The 13,334-nt window shown below is 42.8% G+C and overlaps 1 protein-coding gene and 1 long non-coding RNA gene across 2 annotated transcripts; one reads left to right on the forward strand and one right to left on the reverse strand.

Moving 5' to 3' along the window:
* Positions 1 to 1,242: 1,242 nt before the first annotated feature.
* On the reverse strand, positions 1,243 to 7,799 carry LOC115416688 (uncharacterized). Its single transcript, XR_003935012.1, has 3 exons — positions 7,789 to 7,799; positions 4,627 to 4,628; positions 1,243 to 1,378 (listed from the first exon to the last, which is right to left on the reverse strand). It is a non-coding gene; the product is annotated as an uncharacterized LOC115416688 (long non-coding RNA).
* flvcr1 (FLVCR choline and heme transporter 1) lies at positions 4,983 to 9,161 on the forward strand. Its single transcript, XM_030130531.1, has 4 exons — positions 4,983 to 6,071; positions 6,701 to 6,845; positions 7,599 to 7,739; positions 9,028 to 9,161. Exons 1-4 carry the CDS (start codon positions 4,998 to 5,000, stop codon positions 9,123 to 9,125), a joined length of 1,458 nt encoding a protein of 485 aa, XP_029986391.1. The 5' UTR covers positions 4,983 to 4,997; the 3' UTR covers positions 9,126 to 9,161.
* The last annotated feature ends 4,173 nt before the right edge of the window (positions 9,162 to 13,334 follow it).

Here is a 13,334-nt window from a genome sequence, read left to right on the forward strand (position 1 = left end):
CTCTCTCTCTCTCCCTCTCTCTGTCTCTCTCTCCCTCTCTCTCTCTCTCTCTCCTCTCTCTCTGTCTCTCTCTGTCTCCCTCTCTCTCTCTGTCTCTCTCCTCTCTCTCTGTCTCTCTGTCTCTCTCTCTCTGTCTCTCTCTCTCTCTGTCTCTCTCTCCTCTCTGTCTCTCTCTCCTCTGTCTCTCTCTCTGTCTCTCTCTCTCTCTCTCTCTCTCTCTCTTACAGCTGTCTTCATAGTGTCTTCTCTCTGGAAGCTTCTCCGCCGTCCTTCGGTCTCTTCCTGTCGTCCCTCGTGGCGGTGTGGCGGTCAGCGCTGTCAGGAGGGCGGGGCTTGTCTGGAGGTGGAGCCGGTAGTGTCTCCTCTGCGTCCTCTCCCAGGACTCGCGTGGACCGGTCTCCACCCGACACCAGGTCTCCCGGTGCTGGTTCAGGTCCTGCAGATCCGCGTCCTCAGGACCGGACATGATGCCGTGTGTCCAGTGTACCTGCACCTGCTCATCCTGGTATGAAGTATCCACAGCAGTTTGCGATGCTGCCGTTTCCCTGGACACCGGAAACCTGAAGACGCTGCAGACAAAGACTGTTTGTGTGGGAAGAGGAGCCACTGGGACCGGCATGACCTGGAACCAGAACGGACCCCTGACCGGACCCAGACACTGTCCAGGTCCATCTGTCCTGGACTTCCATCTGAGGTCCAGTTGAAGACCTCAACCCCTCTGAGACCACCACGGACTCCAGTTCAACACAGAAACAGACCAAAGAAGGACCAGTTCAGTTCAGGTCCAACTACAACTAATATGTGTCAAAGTGACTGTTTTCAACAAATACATTCAACTCAGACCAGAATCAGACTGACTCTGAGGACGTTTAGGGCACCGGCTAATGTCTGGGTCCCATTTACATTGACTGGATTTAGTCGGAATGAGTGAGTGGGTTTAGTTTGGTTTGGACATCAGTCATTGCACTAATAAACATAAAAACCAAAACAGGAATATTCTAGAAGCAGAAGCTTATGTTTTTTTCTCTCCTTCTCACCTGATCCACTGTTTACATTCAATTAAATGTGTTCAGCATCGAACACTCACACCATAAACAACAACAACAACCACAACATATCTACCATCGGAAATCAATATTCAGAAAAATTTTAACTGAAGGCACTTTGTCCTCCTCCTACTCCTCCTCCCTCTCCTTTCTCCTCTTCCCCCCTCCTTCCTTCTCTTCCTCCCCCTTTTCCTCCTCCTTCTCCCTCCTCCTCCTTCCTCCTCAGTTATTTCTCTTTTCCTCTCGGTCCTTGGAAACAGGCTCAGAGTGAGACCTCTTCATTGCAGCTTTCTGGAGGTTATTTGATCTTCCTGAGAAACACCTGAGCAGCCCTGAGACCTTCACATCCTGTTCAACTGGGTCATGGGTCCAGTCTAATTTGTGGAATACAATGTCAGACCAGACCAGGGGACGGATTTGGACTCAACAGGATCCATTTAATGACAGGATGAAGACGTTTCACTGTCCGTCTGTGGACATTTCCAACCAACACCTCCTGTTCTGTAGTTTTTAGATTCAACATCACCGAAAGAAGAAAAAGAACAGATGAAGCCACGGGGGGGGGGGGGGGGGGGTCCCAAACATACAGCCCATGGACCAGAAATGGACCACCTAAGGGTCCACACTGAAAAAAAAAAAAAAAAAAAAAAAAAAACAGGCCTGTATGAAAATAAGAACATTCAACCCATTATTGGTTCAGATGTCTTAATTTAAGTCTAATTATCTGTAAACGGAGAAAAAAACGACACTGATCAAGTTTTATTAAAATAAGAAAATATTATCTTTTATCTATTAGAGACAACAATAACAGACTTATTTTAAACAGAACATCCTTGTTTCAGATCTGCAGTGTCAGATTTTTCTGTTGTTCTTCAGATGTACTGACTCTATACGTCTATATTTATGGGTCCAACAGTCTAATCCAGTCCAAATGTGTTCAGTGTAAACAGTTCCTGTGTTCTCCACACTAACGAAGCTGGTTTTATGATAAATATGTTAAATTAGTTGTAATGTCTCAGTGGGGTTCAGAACATGAACATTATTGAAACAAGTCAAATAATCTGAACAAGATGAAGTCTGAATAACAAAATAAATATACAGTACAGGCCAAAAGTTTGGACACACCTCATTCTTTGCATTTTCTTTATTTTCATGACTATTTTCATTGTAGATTCTCACTGAAGGCATCAAAACTATGAATGAACACATGTGGAATTATGTACTTAACAAAAAAGTGTGAAATAACTGAAAACATCTCTTATATTCTAGTTTCTTCAAAGTAGCCACCCTTAGCTCTGATGACTGCTTGCACACTCTTGCCATTCTCTTGATGAGCTTCCAGAGGTAGTCACCTGAAATGGTTTCCTAACAGTCTTGAAGAAGTTCCCACAGATGCTTAGCACTTGTTGGCCCTTTTGCCTTCACTCTGCGGTCCAGCTCACCCCAAACCATCTCGATCGGGTTCAGGTCCGGTGACTGTGGAGGCCAGGTCATCTGGCGCAGCACTCCATCACTCTCCTTCTTGGTCAAATATCCCTCACACAGCCTGGAGGTGTGTTTGGGGTCATTGTCCTGTTGAAACATAAATGATGGTCCAACTAAACGCAGACCGGATGGAATGGCATGTCACTGCAGGATGCTGTGGTAGCCATGCTGATTCAGGTTGCCTTCAATCTTGAATAAATCCCCAACAGCGTCACCAGCAAAGCACCCCCACACCATCACACCTCCCCCTCCATGCTTCACGGTGGGAACCAGGCATGTAGCATCCATCCGTTCACCTTTTCTGCGTCGCACAAAGACACGGCGGTTGGATCCAAAGATCTGAAATTTGGACTCATCAGACCAAAGCACAGATTTCCACTGGTCTAATGTCCATTCCTTGGGTTTCTTGGCCCAAATAAATCTCTTGTGTTTGTTGCCTCTCCTGAGCAGTGGTTTCCTAGCAGCTGTTTGACCATGAAGGCCTGATTCACGCAGTCTCCTCTTAACAGTTGTTGTAGAGATGTGTCTGCTGCTAGAGCTCTGTGTGGTATTCATCTGGTCTCTAATCTGAGCTGCTGTTAATTTGCGATTTCTGAGGCTGGTGACTCAGATGAACTTATCTTCAGCATCAGAGGTGACTCTTGGTCTTCCTTTCCTGGGGCGGTCCTCATGTGAGCCAGTTTGGTTGGAGCGCTTGATGGTTTTTTGCGACTGCACTTGGGGACACATTCAAAGTTTTTGAAATGTTCTAGACTGACTGACCTTCATTTCTTAAAGTAATGATGGCCACTCGTTTGTCTTTACTTAGCTGATTGGTTCTCGCCATAATATGCATTCTAACAGTTGTCCAATAGGGCTGTCAGCTGTGCATCAACCTGACTTCTGCACAACACAACTGATGGTCCCAACCCCATCAATAAGGCAAGAAATTCCACTAAGTAACCCTGACAAGGCACAGCTATGAAGTGGAAACCATTTCAGGTGACTACCTCTGGAAGCTCATCAAGAGAATGCCAAGAGTGTGCAAAACAGTCATCAGAGCTAAGGGTGGCTACTTTGAAGAAACTAGAATATAAGAGATGTTTTCAGTTATTTCACACTTTTTTGTTAAGTACATAATTCCACATGTGTTCATTCATAGTTTTGATGCCTTCAGTGAGAATCTACAATGAAAATAGTCATGAAAATAAAGAAAATGCAAAGAATGAGAAGGTGTGTCCAAACTTTTGGCCTGTACTGTATAAAAGGGTCTTTCAGGTAAATATTCCAAATCTAAGTCATTTTGTTGAAGTTAGATATTCATTTTTTTACAGTGTAACCCATGAGTTGAATTAGTGAAATGCAAATATTACACTGAATAAACTTAGAATTAATAATGTTGAACTGGTTTGAGTTCAGGTTCTTCATTCAGATCCATCTGATCCACAGTCAGACTGTTATAATAACCTGGAAATAGTGACAGCTCATTCAGTTTGTGCATGTTGTGCTCTTCCTGTCCTTTATTTGGTTCATATTTGTTGTTTTTCTCCTGTTATTTGTGTTCCTGTTTCTTAAATGTTGTGTATTTTAGATCCTCTGTATCTGTCTGTTCTAATGAACATGTTTAAATGATAAACTGAGGCTAAATATTAGTAAAATTACACTGATTAGTCTTGTAAATGTCAGTTTGTTTCTGACATTTACATTATTTCAGGACAGTTTATGGACGTAAACATTTGCATCATGTGTTTCTTTCACTTCTTAAACACAGATTCATCCCTTTGACATCTTTTCTAGGGGGTTCTGTTCTGGTACTGTAGTGGTCCTGCTGGTCCTGGATGTGGACCTGGACCAGCCCTGGTCCTGACCCCCATGAGACAGAGCTCAGGGTGAGTCCTGCAGAAGTCCCCGTCCCACTGGGTCAGATGACGATTAGGATTAAAGCAGATCATGGACTGAACATATGGACGCACCGATAATTCCAGCAAATAGACCGAGCCGCCGTTTCACAGGTTTGAAGCACACGTTGTATATGAAACTGACGGAGCTTTGACCCCAAAAACAAACGGAAAACCCTGACCCTTTGAACATTTAACAGAAAATACAATAAAACTACGACTGACTGGAGGATTTAATGTAGAGAACAGGATTCATCTGCCCGGAAATGAAAGAATCAACTGAGAAAACATTCACACTGGAAAAAAAAGACCAGTAAATTAAACAAAAATGACATGAATTAGAACAAAAAACATTTACTGTCATTAAACACAGTCCACCTTAAAGGTCTAATATATATGAGTGTGTGTGTGTGTGTGTGTATATATATATATATAGATATAGATAGATAGATAGATAGATAGATAGATAGATAGATAGATAGATAGATAGTATATTTTTCAAATAATGTCAAAAATAGAAGTAAAACCCTAAAGAAATCACGCAGTTTATTATTGTACTATTACATCCTCATCCTCCACATGGTTAGTGATGACACACACACACACACACACACCCCGCTGCTGTTCATCCATTGGCTCGTGCTCATCGGAAGGCCGTCTGTCGGATGAACAAAAGCCGGAGACACCGAAGCTCAGAGCGGGAGGGGCGGAGCAGCGGCAGAGCGGAGGGTGCGGACCGGAGCAGTCTGTCCGGTGCGTGTGTCCGGTGCGTGTGTCCTCCTGCTTCAGGTGCAGGTGCTTCCGTCCTCCGGAGCCTCGTGTTGAGCTGAAGCTGAATGAGGAAGCCGCTCCTCCGTTTGCCGCCGCTTCTCCGCTCGCCGCCGTCAGCGCGGAAACACGGACCCTAAACGCACCACGGCCGAGGGGCATCATGGTCGCCGGGGAGCTCGTGCAGGAGCATCTGCGCGCGGATGCCGGCGCACCTGACGACATCACGGTGACCAGGAAGAGTCCCGAACCGGATGGAGCGGTGGAGCCGCGCGTGGATGCGGCGTGCGCGGTGACAGCGGCGGCACCGGAGGGAGGGGCGGGGGGGGTAGACGGGGACCCGGACCGGGAGAAGGAGAAGGAGAAGGAGGCGCCGCCGGATGAAAGACAAGCGATGCTTCCGAACGGAGGAGGCGGGGATGCGGAGGAGGATGCGGAGGCCGCGCGGGGCCGGCGCACGCGGCTGTACCGGCGCCGGTTCGCGGTGCTGTCGGTGTTCAGCCTGTACTCTCTGGTCAACGCCTTCCAGTGGATCCAGTACAGCATCATCACCAACGTCTTCACGCGCTACTACGGCGTGCCCAACGCCTCGGTGGACTGGCTGTCGGTGGTCTACATGGTGGCCTACGTGCCGCTCATCTTCCCCGCCACTTGGCTCCTGGACCGGCGCGGGCTGCGGCTCACGGCCCTGCTGGGCTCCGGACTCAACTGCGCAGGCGCCTGGCTCAAGTGCGCCAGCGTGAGCCCGGAGCTGTTCGGCGTCACGGTCACCGCGCAGGTCATCTGCTCCGTGGCGCAGGTGTTCATCCTCGGACTCCCGTCACGCATCGCGTCGGTGTGGTTCGGACCGCGGGAGGTGTCCACCGCGTGCGCCACGGCCGTGCTCGGGAACCAGGTGAGCGGGAGCGCGCTTTAGTAGTTACACACAAATGATGTATTTAGAGTCAGGGGGTCCAGGGTCCTGTTGGTCCGGGGTCCTGTTGGTTTAGGGTCCACACTGAGCCCAGTCTGGTCTGAAGTGGATCAGAACCAGGAAAATTAGAACCGTGGAAAAAGTCCAATGACATGAAAGTGTTTAAACGTAAGAAAACATGAACAAACTGAAGAGTGAAGAAAAGTCCGAGCAGTTAGAGCAAGAGTTAGCCTCAGTTTAGTTTGAATGTTTAATCATATGACCAGACAGAGGATTGAAAATACACACATTAATAACACAATATGAACATAAATGTATTGATTAACTAGTAGAACTATTATATTAATGTACTGACGTATACGGACCATAAGAAAATAAAAACACTGACACTACGAGAATAAAGACGTAAAATATCCAGAAAAAAATAGTTTTATAAGAATAATGTCGTCATATTTGGAGAATACTTTCCAGAGTACTCAGTCCTACAGTAGTATTAGTACTTTGGTGGGAGTACTCAGTCCTACAGTAGTATTAGTACTTTGGTGGGAGTACTCAGTAGTATAGTAGTATTAGTACTTTGGTGGGAGTACTCAGTACTTTTCTGTCTCCAGTTGGGATGTGCCATCGGTTTCCTGTTGCCTCCGGTTCTGGTTCCGAACACGGCCGATGACATGGAACTAATGGGTCGTAACATCAGCGTCATGTTCTACGGTACCGCAGCGGTGTCCACGGGCCTGTTCCTGCTCACCATCATAGGTAACCACACACAGCAATGCATCATGGGAAACTGCAAACATGTGGTCCACGGGTCCATCTGGGTCTACGGGTCCCTCTGGGTCCGTCCTGGTTCTGTTCAGGACCACGTGTACAGTGGAAATATTCCAGGAATCCTCTAAAGCTCTGCTGGTCTCCTGACTCTCACATCTTTACAGGAACAGTTTAGGATTAGGATTAGAGTCAGGATTAGAGTCAGGTTTAGGTTTAGGTGAAGAAAAGACTGAAGGATCAGAGTCAGAGAAGTAACTGTTACTGTGTTTAAGACAGAAGAAGGAGAAGGTGAACCTGATATTAACCTTTAAACACTGCAAACACCAGTGGATACTCTGTAATTAGACATAATTTAATTATAGATAATTATGTCTAATTGTATAAATATATAATTGTATAATTAAGAACAGGTGCATTATGGGTTAGTTCTCCTTGACTGTGGTGCTGATGTTGGTCTGGAGTTGGACCCTGAGCGCCTTCAGTGGCAGCTCACTGACATTAATGTGTGCTAATGCTAATGCTAATGCTAGGTACTGTGTGTATTATGGGTAATATATGCAGAGACTGACTACAGGGATAATAAAGCAAGTTAACTTTAATGATGGATGGATGGATGGATGGATGGATGGATGATGGGTGGATGATAGGTGGTGGACTTGTCACCTGTCTGTCCATAGATGTTGTGTTTCTTTACTGACCGGTTGGCCCTGTTGGTGTTCTCCTTCCTGTGGGTGTGTCCAGTCATTAAGGACCGCCCCCCTGTCCCTCCCAGTCAGGCCCAGGCCGTGCTTTCTGATTCGCTGCCTGAGGACTACTCCTATAAACAGTCCATCTTCAACCTGTTCAAGAACAAGGCCTTCGTCTTCCTGCTTGTCAGCTACGGTAAACACAACCGCACACTTAAACACAACATGACCACTGTTACCATGACAACACCTGAACCACATGTCGCACCACATGACTCCTTCCCGCCCTGATAAGACAGACGAGCTGTCAGTCAAACAGATGTTTATTATTCAACACCACGGGTTTGTTTTCACCTGTTTGACGTGTGTTTACAATGTCACACACATTTGACCTGCACGCAATGACATGATGGCTCTATAACCTAGCAACAGCCAATCACATGCTCACACCCCCAGACTGTCAGCTGGATAGGCGGGGCTTCATGTTGGATCTAAAACATACTGGTACAACAGAGTCAGAGCAGTGTATTAAACCAGGAGGAAGTGAGTGGGTGTTACAGGTGGTCTGTTCAGGTTCAACCAGGTCTTTAACAGCCTTTAAAGTCTGTAATAGTCTTTAAAAGTCTGTAATAGTCTATAAAAGACTTTAAAGTTTTTAATACTCTTTAAAAGTCTATAATAGTCTGTAAAAGTCTGTAATAGTCTTTGATAGACTGTAAAAGTCTTTAATAGTCTTTAGTAATCTTTGATAGTCTTTTAAAGTCTTTAATAATCTTTAATAGTTTTTAATAGTCTATAAAAGTCTTAAATTCTTTAATAGCCTATAAAAGTCTTTAATAGTCTTTAATAATCTTTAGTAGTCTTTAATAGTCTGTAAAAGTCTTTAATAGTCTTTAATAATCTATAATAGTCTTTTAAAGTCTTTAAAAGTCTTTAATAATCTTTAATAGTTTTTTAACATCTTTAATAGTCTTTAATAATCTTCAATAGTTTTTTAACGTCTTTAATAGTTTTTAATAATCTTTGATAGTCTTTAATAATCTTTAAAAGTCTTTAATAGTCTTTAATAGTCTGTAACAGTCTTTAATAACCTCTAATAGTCTTTAAAGTCTTTAATGGTCTTTAAAAGTCTTTAATAGTCTGTAAAAGTCTTTAATAGTCTTAAATAGTATTTTAAAGTCTTTAATAGTCTTTAATAGTCTGTAACAGTCTTTAATAACCTCTAATAGTCTTTAAAGTCTTTAATGGTCTTTAAAAGTCTTTAATAGTCTGTAAAAGTCTTTAATAGTCTTAAATAGTATTTTAAAGTCTTTAATAGTCTTTAATAGTCTGTAACAGTCTTTAATAAGCTCTAATAGTCTTTAAAGTCTTTAATGGTCTTTAAAAGTCTTTAATAGTCTGTAAAAGTCTTTAATAGTTTTAAATAGTATTTTAAAGTCTTTAGTAGTCTTTAATAATCTTGGTTCTGCTTCTGTGTGTTGCAGGTATCATGACCGGCTCCTTCTACTCCGTTTCTACACTCCTGAACCAGATGATCATGGACTGTTATGAGGTCAGTTCACTTTATACATCGAACCTTTAAAACCATGTGTTTGTCCAGCCACACATTTGACCTTTAACCTTTGACCTTTAACCCTTAACCTTTGACCTTTAACCTTTGACCTTTAACCCTAATTTAAACAACTGTAACTGAAGCGTTTATACGACTGACAGAACCCATCTGAAGCTGGGTTCTTTCTATTGGTCTAGAACATGAGGGCAGAGGTCTGATTGGCTAAGGGGAAGGGGTGGACGTGGGCGGGGCTTAGAGCAGCAGAGTGCAGTCTGTGAGAGAGACATGGAAGATTTCTTTTATCAGTGTTTTAGTGGTGATTTCTGTAAATACTTGGATATAATAGTGATAGTTCTGTTTTACAGTGTTCTACTGCTGGGATTAGACGTGTTTTTGTTCAGTTTTGCTGTTTTTATCTGTATTTTTGCAGTTTGTATAGTTCATTGATAGTTATATTTCATTTAGTTTACTGGGGTTTTTTTTCATTATTTTACTCAATTTTTGCTTGGTTTTGTTCATTTTTTTAGTTTGCTCTTTTTTTCTTTTAGTTTTGTCCATTTTTTCATTACTGTAAAAACACGTAGACTCAAGGATCTCAGGAAGAGACTGTTGTTCCAATATTTTTTATATTTGTTCCACCAAAAGTGTACCTTCGCTACTTTAGGAAACGTCTACGTGATGCAGAGGACAAAACAGTGTCTCTTTATCTGCCCAGGAGCCCCATAGAATCTAAGGAGCCAGGGTAAAGACCCCAGCTGCTGGGAATGGGGGGTACCCTACAATTTAAAAAGGACTTACCCCTTGAAGTCAGTGTTGGGGGAACACAACAGGAGAATGAAGAAAAAGTCACCAAGAGAAGGGTTGAGTTTAAATTTTTTTTTTTTTCTACCAGAATCTGGTTTATTAAAAAACAGCAAAGTTTACAAATCAAAACTTGTGCATTATCAGAGAAGGCAGTTACCACTAGTATCTCTATAAAACACACACTTGTCAAAACAAATACCCCCCTAGGCTAGGGAGTCTCCCTCATTATGTTTTATAGTCTTTAGTGACTATTGGAGACTCCCATTTCCCTGCGACCTCATTAATACAAGACTCACAATTGGTTAATAATAACACATGGGCAAAGCATATCCGTTCTACGTCATTTGTTCAGCATTATTTCTAAGAAAAGCTTCTAACAAAAGTTCATCTAAGTTCAGCGTGTGCTGTGTACACCTGTCAATCAACCCTGGTTAGGCATCTACGCCCAAAAAACCCATAAAATAACTCTCTTTCTACATAGTCTAACTGCAAAGTGATCTAAGTCTCAACACATGCACTGTTAGGCTAGCATGTCTGGACCACACAAATCGCCTAGTTCGTATTCTGTTTTTTTCTGCTCTATGCTCTCTTTACCACAACTACTTTCTAAAGCTGTAAAAACAGATCTTTTAGGTCGAATCTGACCTCTGCTCTGAGTTCATCGCAGGCAGGTGTTAGTTCAATCAAAACCACACACACACACACACGAATCAAACCTGACTGTTCAGTACCTCTTAAAATAAAAATACAAGATACAGTTGGAAAATAGAACTCAGAATATAACTGAAGACTTGCAAAAATAAAACGACTCTTCAAGCAAAACAACTTTGTAATGTAAAGATTAAGCAGAAAACTAATGATGTTACTTTTCCTCTCCTCCATTTTGGTTCATGATGTATGATATTCACCTGACATTGTAAAATTTAAAGTCACATTCAACTACCATTTAAAACGATCCGTTTAACATTACTTATACAAAATTTTTGTTCCGTTTTATTCATTATTTTACAAAATTTTTGTTAGGTTTTCTTCATTATTTTACTCAAATTTTGTTCATTTTTGTTCATTTTATTTATAATTTTACTCCAAATACTTAAAAAACAATTACAATATGTGAAAAGGTTTAAAAGGTCAGTGAAATGGAGCTGGAACATGTGTGATGTCAACACTGACTGAATGAATAAAGGAAATCAGAAATAACAGAAAACCAAAACACAGTCTGAAGAAACAGACTTTGACAGAATGAGTCTGAAACAGCGCTGATGATCCGGTTGGTTCAGGCTACCACTAACCCGCTAACCCTGCTAGTTCTGCTAAACCTGCTAACGCTGCTAACCCGCTAACCCTGCTAATGCTGCTAACCCTGCTAATGCCGCTAACCCTACTAACGCTGCTAACCTACTAACCCTGCTAACCCAGTAATGCCACTACCCCTGCTAATGCCGCTTACGCTGCTAATCCGCTAACCCTGCTAATTTCACTAACCAGCTAACCCTGCTAATGTTGCTAACCCTGCTAATGCCACTAACTGTCTAACCCTGCTGATGTCACTAACCCACTAACCCTGCTAATGCTGCTAACCCTGCTAGCCTCTCCCATCCTGTGTTCTAGGCCGGTCCCAGTGGTATGTACGTGGTCTGACTCTTTCACATGTGGATCTGCTGTTGTTCTGTCAGTTCTGTAGGTTTTGTGTTGTGGACTGAAGCAGAGGTGTCAGTTTTCTGCTGGTCTTTGTGTTCCGTCACTTATTGTCTAGTGTTTAAGACACAAAACAGGTCAAACCGCAGCAGTATAGAAGAAAAGACCCTCCCATGTGTCAGCTGGGTTTGACTGTGTTCACAAAAGGTTGAACTGACTTTAATATGAAGGAAAACACCCAGAGGACACACAGCCTTAGCCTTAGCATTAGCCCATTAATTAGCCTCCTGTGTTTAATGATGATGGGTAAACTGGTGCTGAACCCGCCACTGCAGACCAGTAAAGGGTTAAAGAGGACTAAACTGAAACCATCAGATCAGATCAGATAGAACTCAGATGGTTCCAGCAGAACCAGAGTGAACGGACACGTCAGTTAAACCCAGATGAAAACAGGCCGACGGCGCCGGTGGATAAAGGGTCGTTTGTGACAGCGCTGATGAGATGGAGCTTCATTGTCTGAGGCTCTGAGTCCATGATCTGCTTTCACGCATGCCTTCGTCCACCACAACACACTGTCTGTTCCATGGGAGAGGCAGTGAAGGCAGCGCGGTGCATTCAAGGACAGTGGACACAGCTCCTCCTGTTCAGTGTCAGTTCATTCAAGACTGAACTGAACGAAGCACCGATTTAAAGGAACAGCATGGGACTGGGACCAGTAGAACCAGTTGAACTGGTTTAAACTGGGACCAGTAGAACCAACTGAACTGGTTATCTACACCTTAAACTGGGACCATGACCTGAAAAGGACTCCTGTATGTCTAAGGATGGTAAACAACACACTATACTGTCGGGACTATAGCCCCACCCACCTGACTGTAAGCCCCACCCCCACTTCCTGCTGCCGTCCTCCATGGTCTGGACCACAGACTCATGAATTCACCCTCAGGTTCATCAGTTCTGTTCCTTCTGTCACAGTCAGATCCATCGTTAAACTGTCAAAAAGAAATGAGACACATTATTGTTTGAGCTGCAGGTTCACAGAGTGGAAGACCAGTAACCACTTATAGACAGGAAATTACAGTATATACACAACCACACCACACACATATATATATATATATATATATATAATATAATATATTATATATACTGTATATATATATTGTATGTGTATATATATATATATACTGTATGTGTATATATATATATATTTATATATATATATACATATATACTGTATATATATATACAGTACAGGCCAAAAGTTTGGACACACCTTCTCATTCTTTGCATTTTCTTTATTTTCATGACTATTTTCATTGTAGATTCTCACTGAAGGCATCAAAACTATGAATGAACACATGTGGAATTATGTACTTAACAAAAAAGTGTGAAATAACTGAAACATCTCTTATATTCTAGTTTCTTCAAAGTATCCACCCTTAGCTCTGATGACTGCCTTGCACACTCTGGCATTCTCTTGATGAGCTTCCAGAGGTAGTCACCTGAAATGGTTTCCACTTCATAGCTGTGCCTTGTCAGGGTTACTTAGTGGAATTTCTTGCCTTATTGATGGGGTTGGGACCATCAGTTGTGTTGTGCAGAAGTCAGGTTGATGCACAGCTGACAGCCCTATTGGACAACTGTTAGAATGCATATTATGGCGAGAACCAATCAGCTAAGTAAAGACAAACGAGTGGCCATCATTACTTTAAGAAATGAAGGTCAGTCCAGTCTAGAACATTTCAAAAACTTTGAATGTGTCCCCAAGTGCAGTCGCAAAAACCATCAAGCGCT

This window comes from Sphaeramia orbicularis, unplaced genomic scaffold (genome assembly GCF_902148855.1).
Source record: "Sphaeramia orbicularis unplaced genomic scaffold, fSphaOr1.1, whole genome shotgun sequence".
Taxonomy (NCBI): Eukaryota; Metazoa; Chordata; class Actinopteri; order Kurtiformes; family Apogonidae; genus Sphaeramia; species Sphaeramia orbicularis.

Excerpts from the sequence above, each read along its gene's own strand:
- flvcr1 (XM_030130531.1), top strand. The coding sequence starts at position 4,998 with ATGACACACACACACACACACACACCCCGCTGCTGTTCATCCATTGGC. Across the intron at positions 6,072-6,700 it reads CGGCCGTGCTCGGGAACCAG|TTGGGATGTGCCATCGGTTT; the intron begins GTGAGCGGGAGC and ends TTCTGTCTCCAG. Across the intron at positions 6,846-7,598 it reads GTTCCTGCTCACCATCATAG|TCATTAAGGACCGCCCCCCT; the intron begins GTAACCACACAC and ends GGGTGTGTCCAG.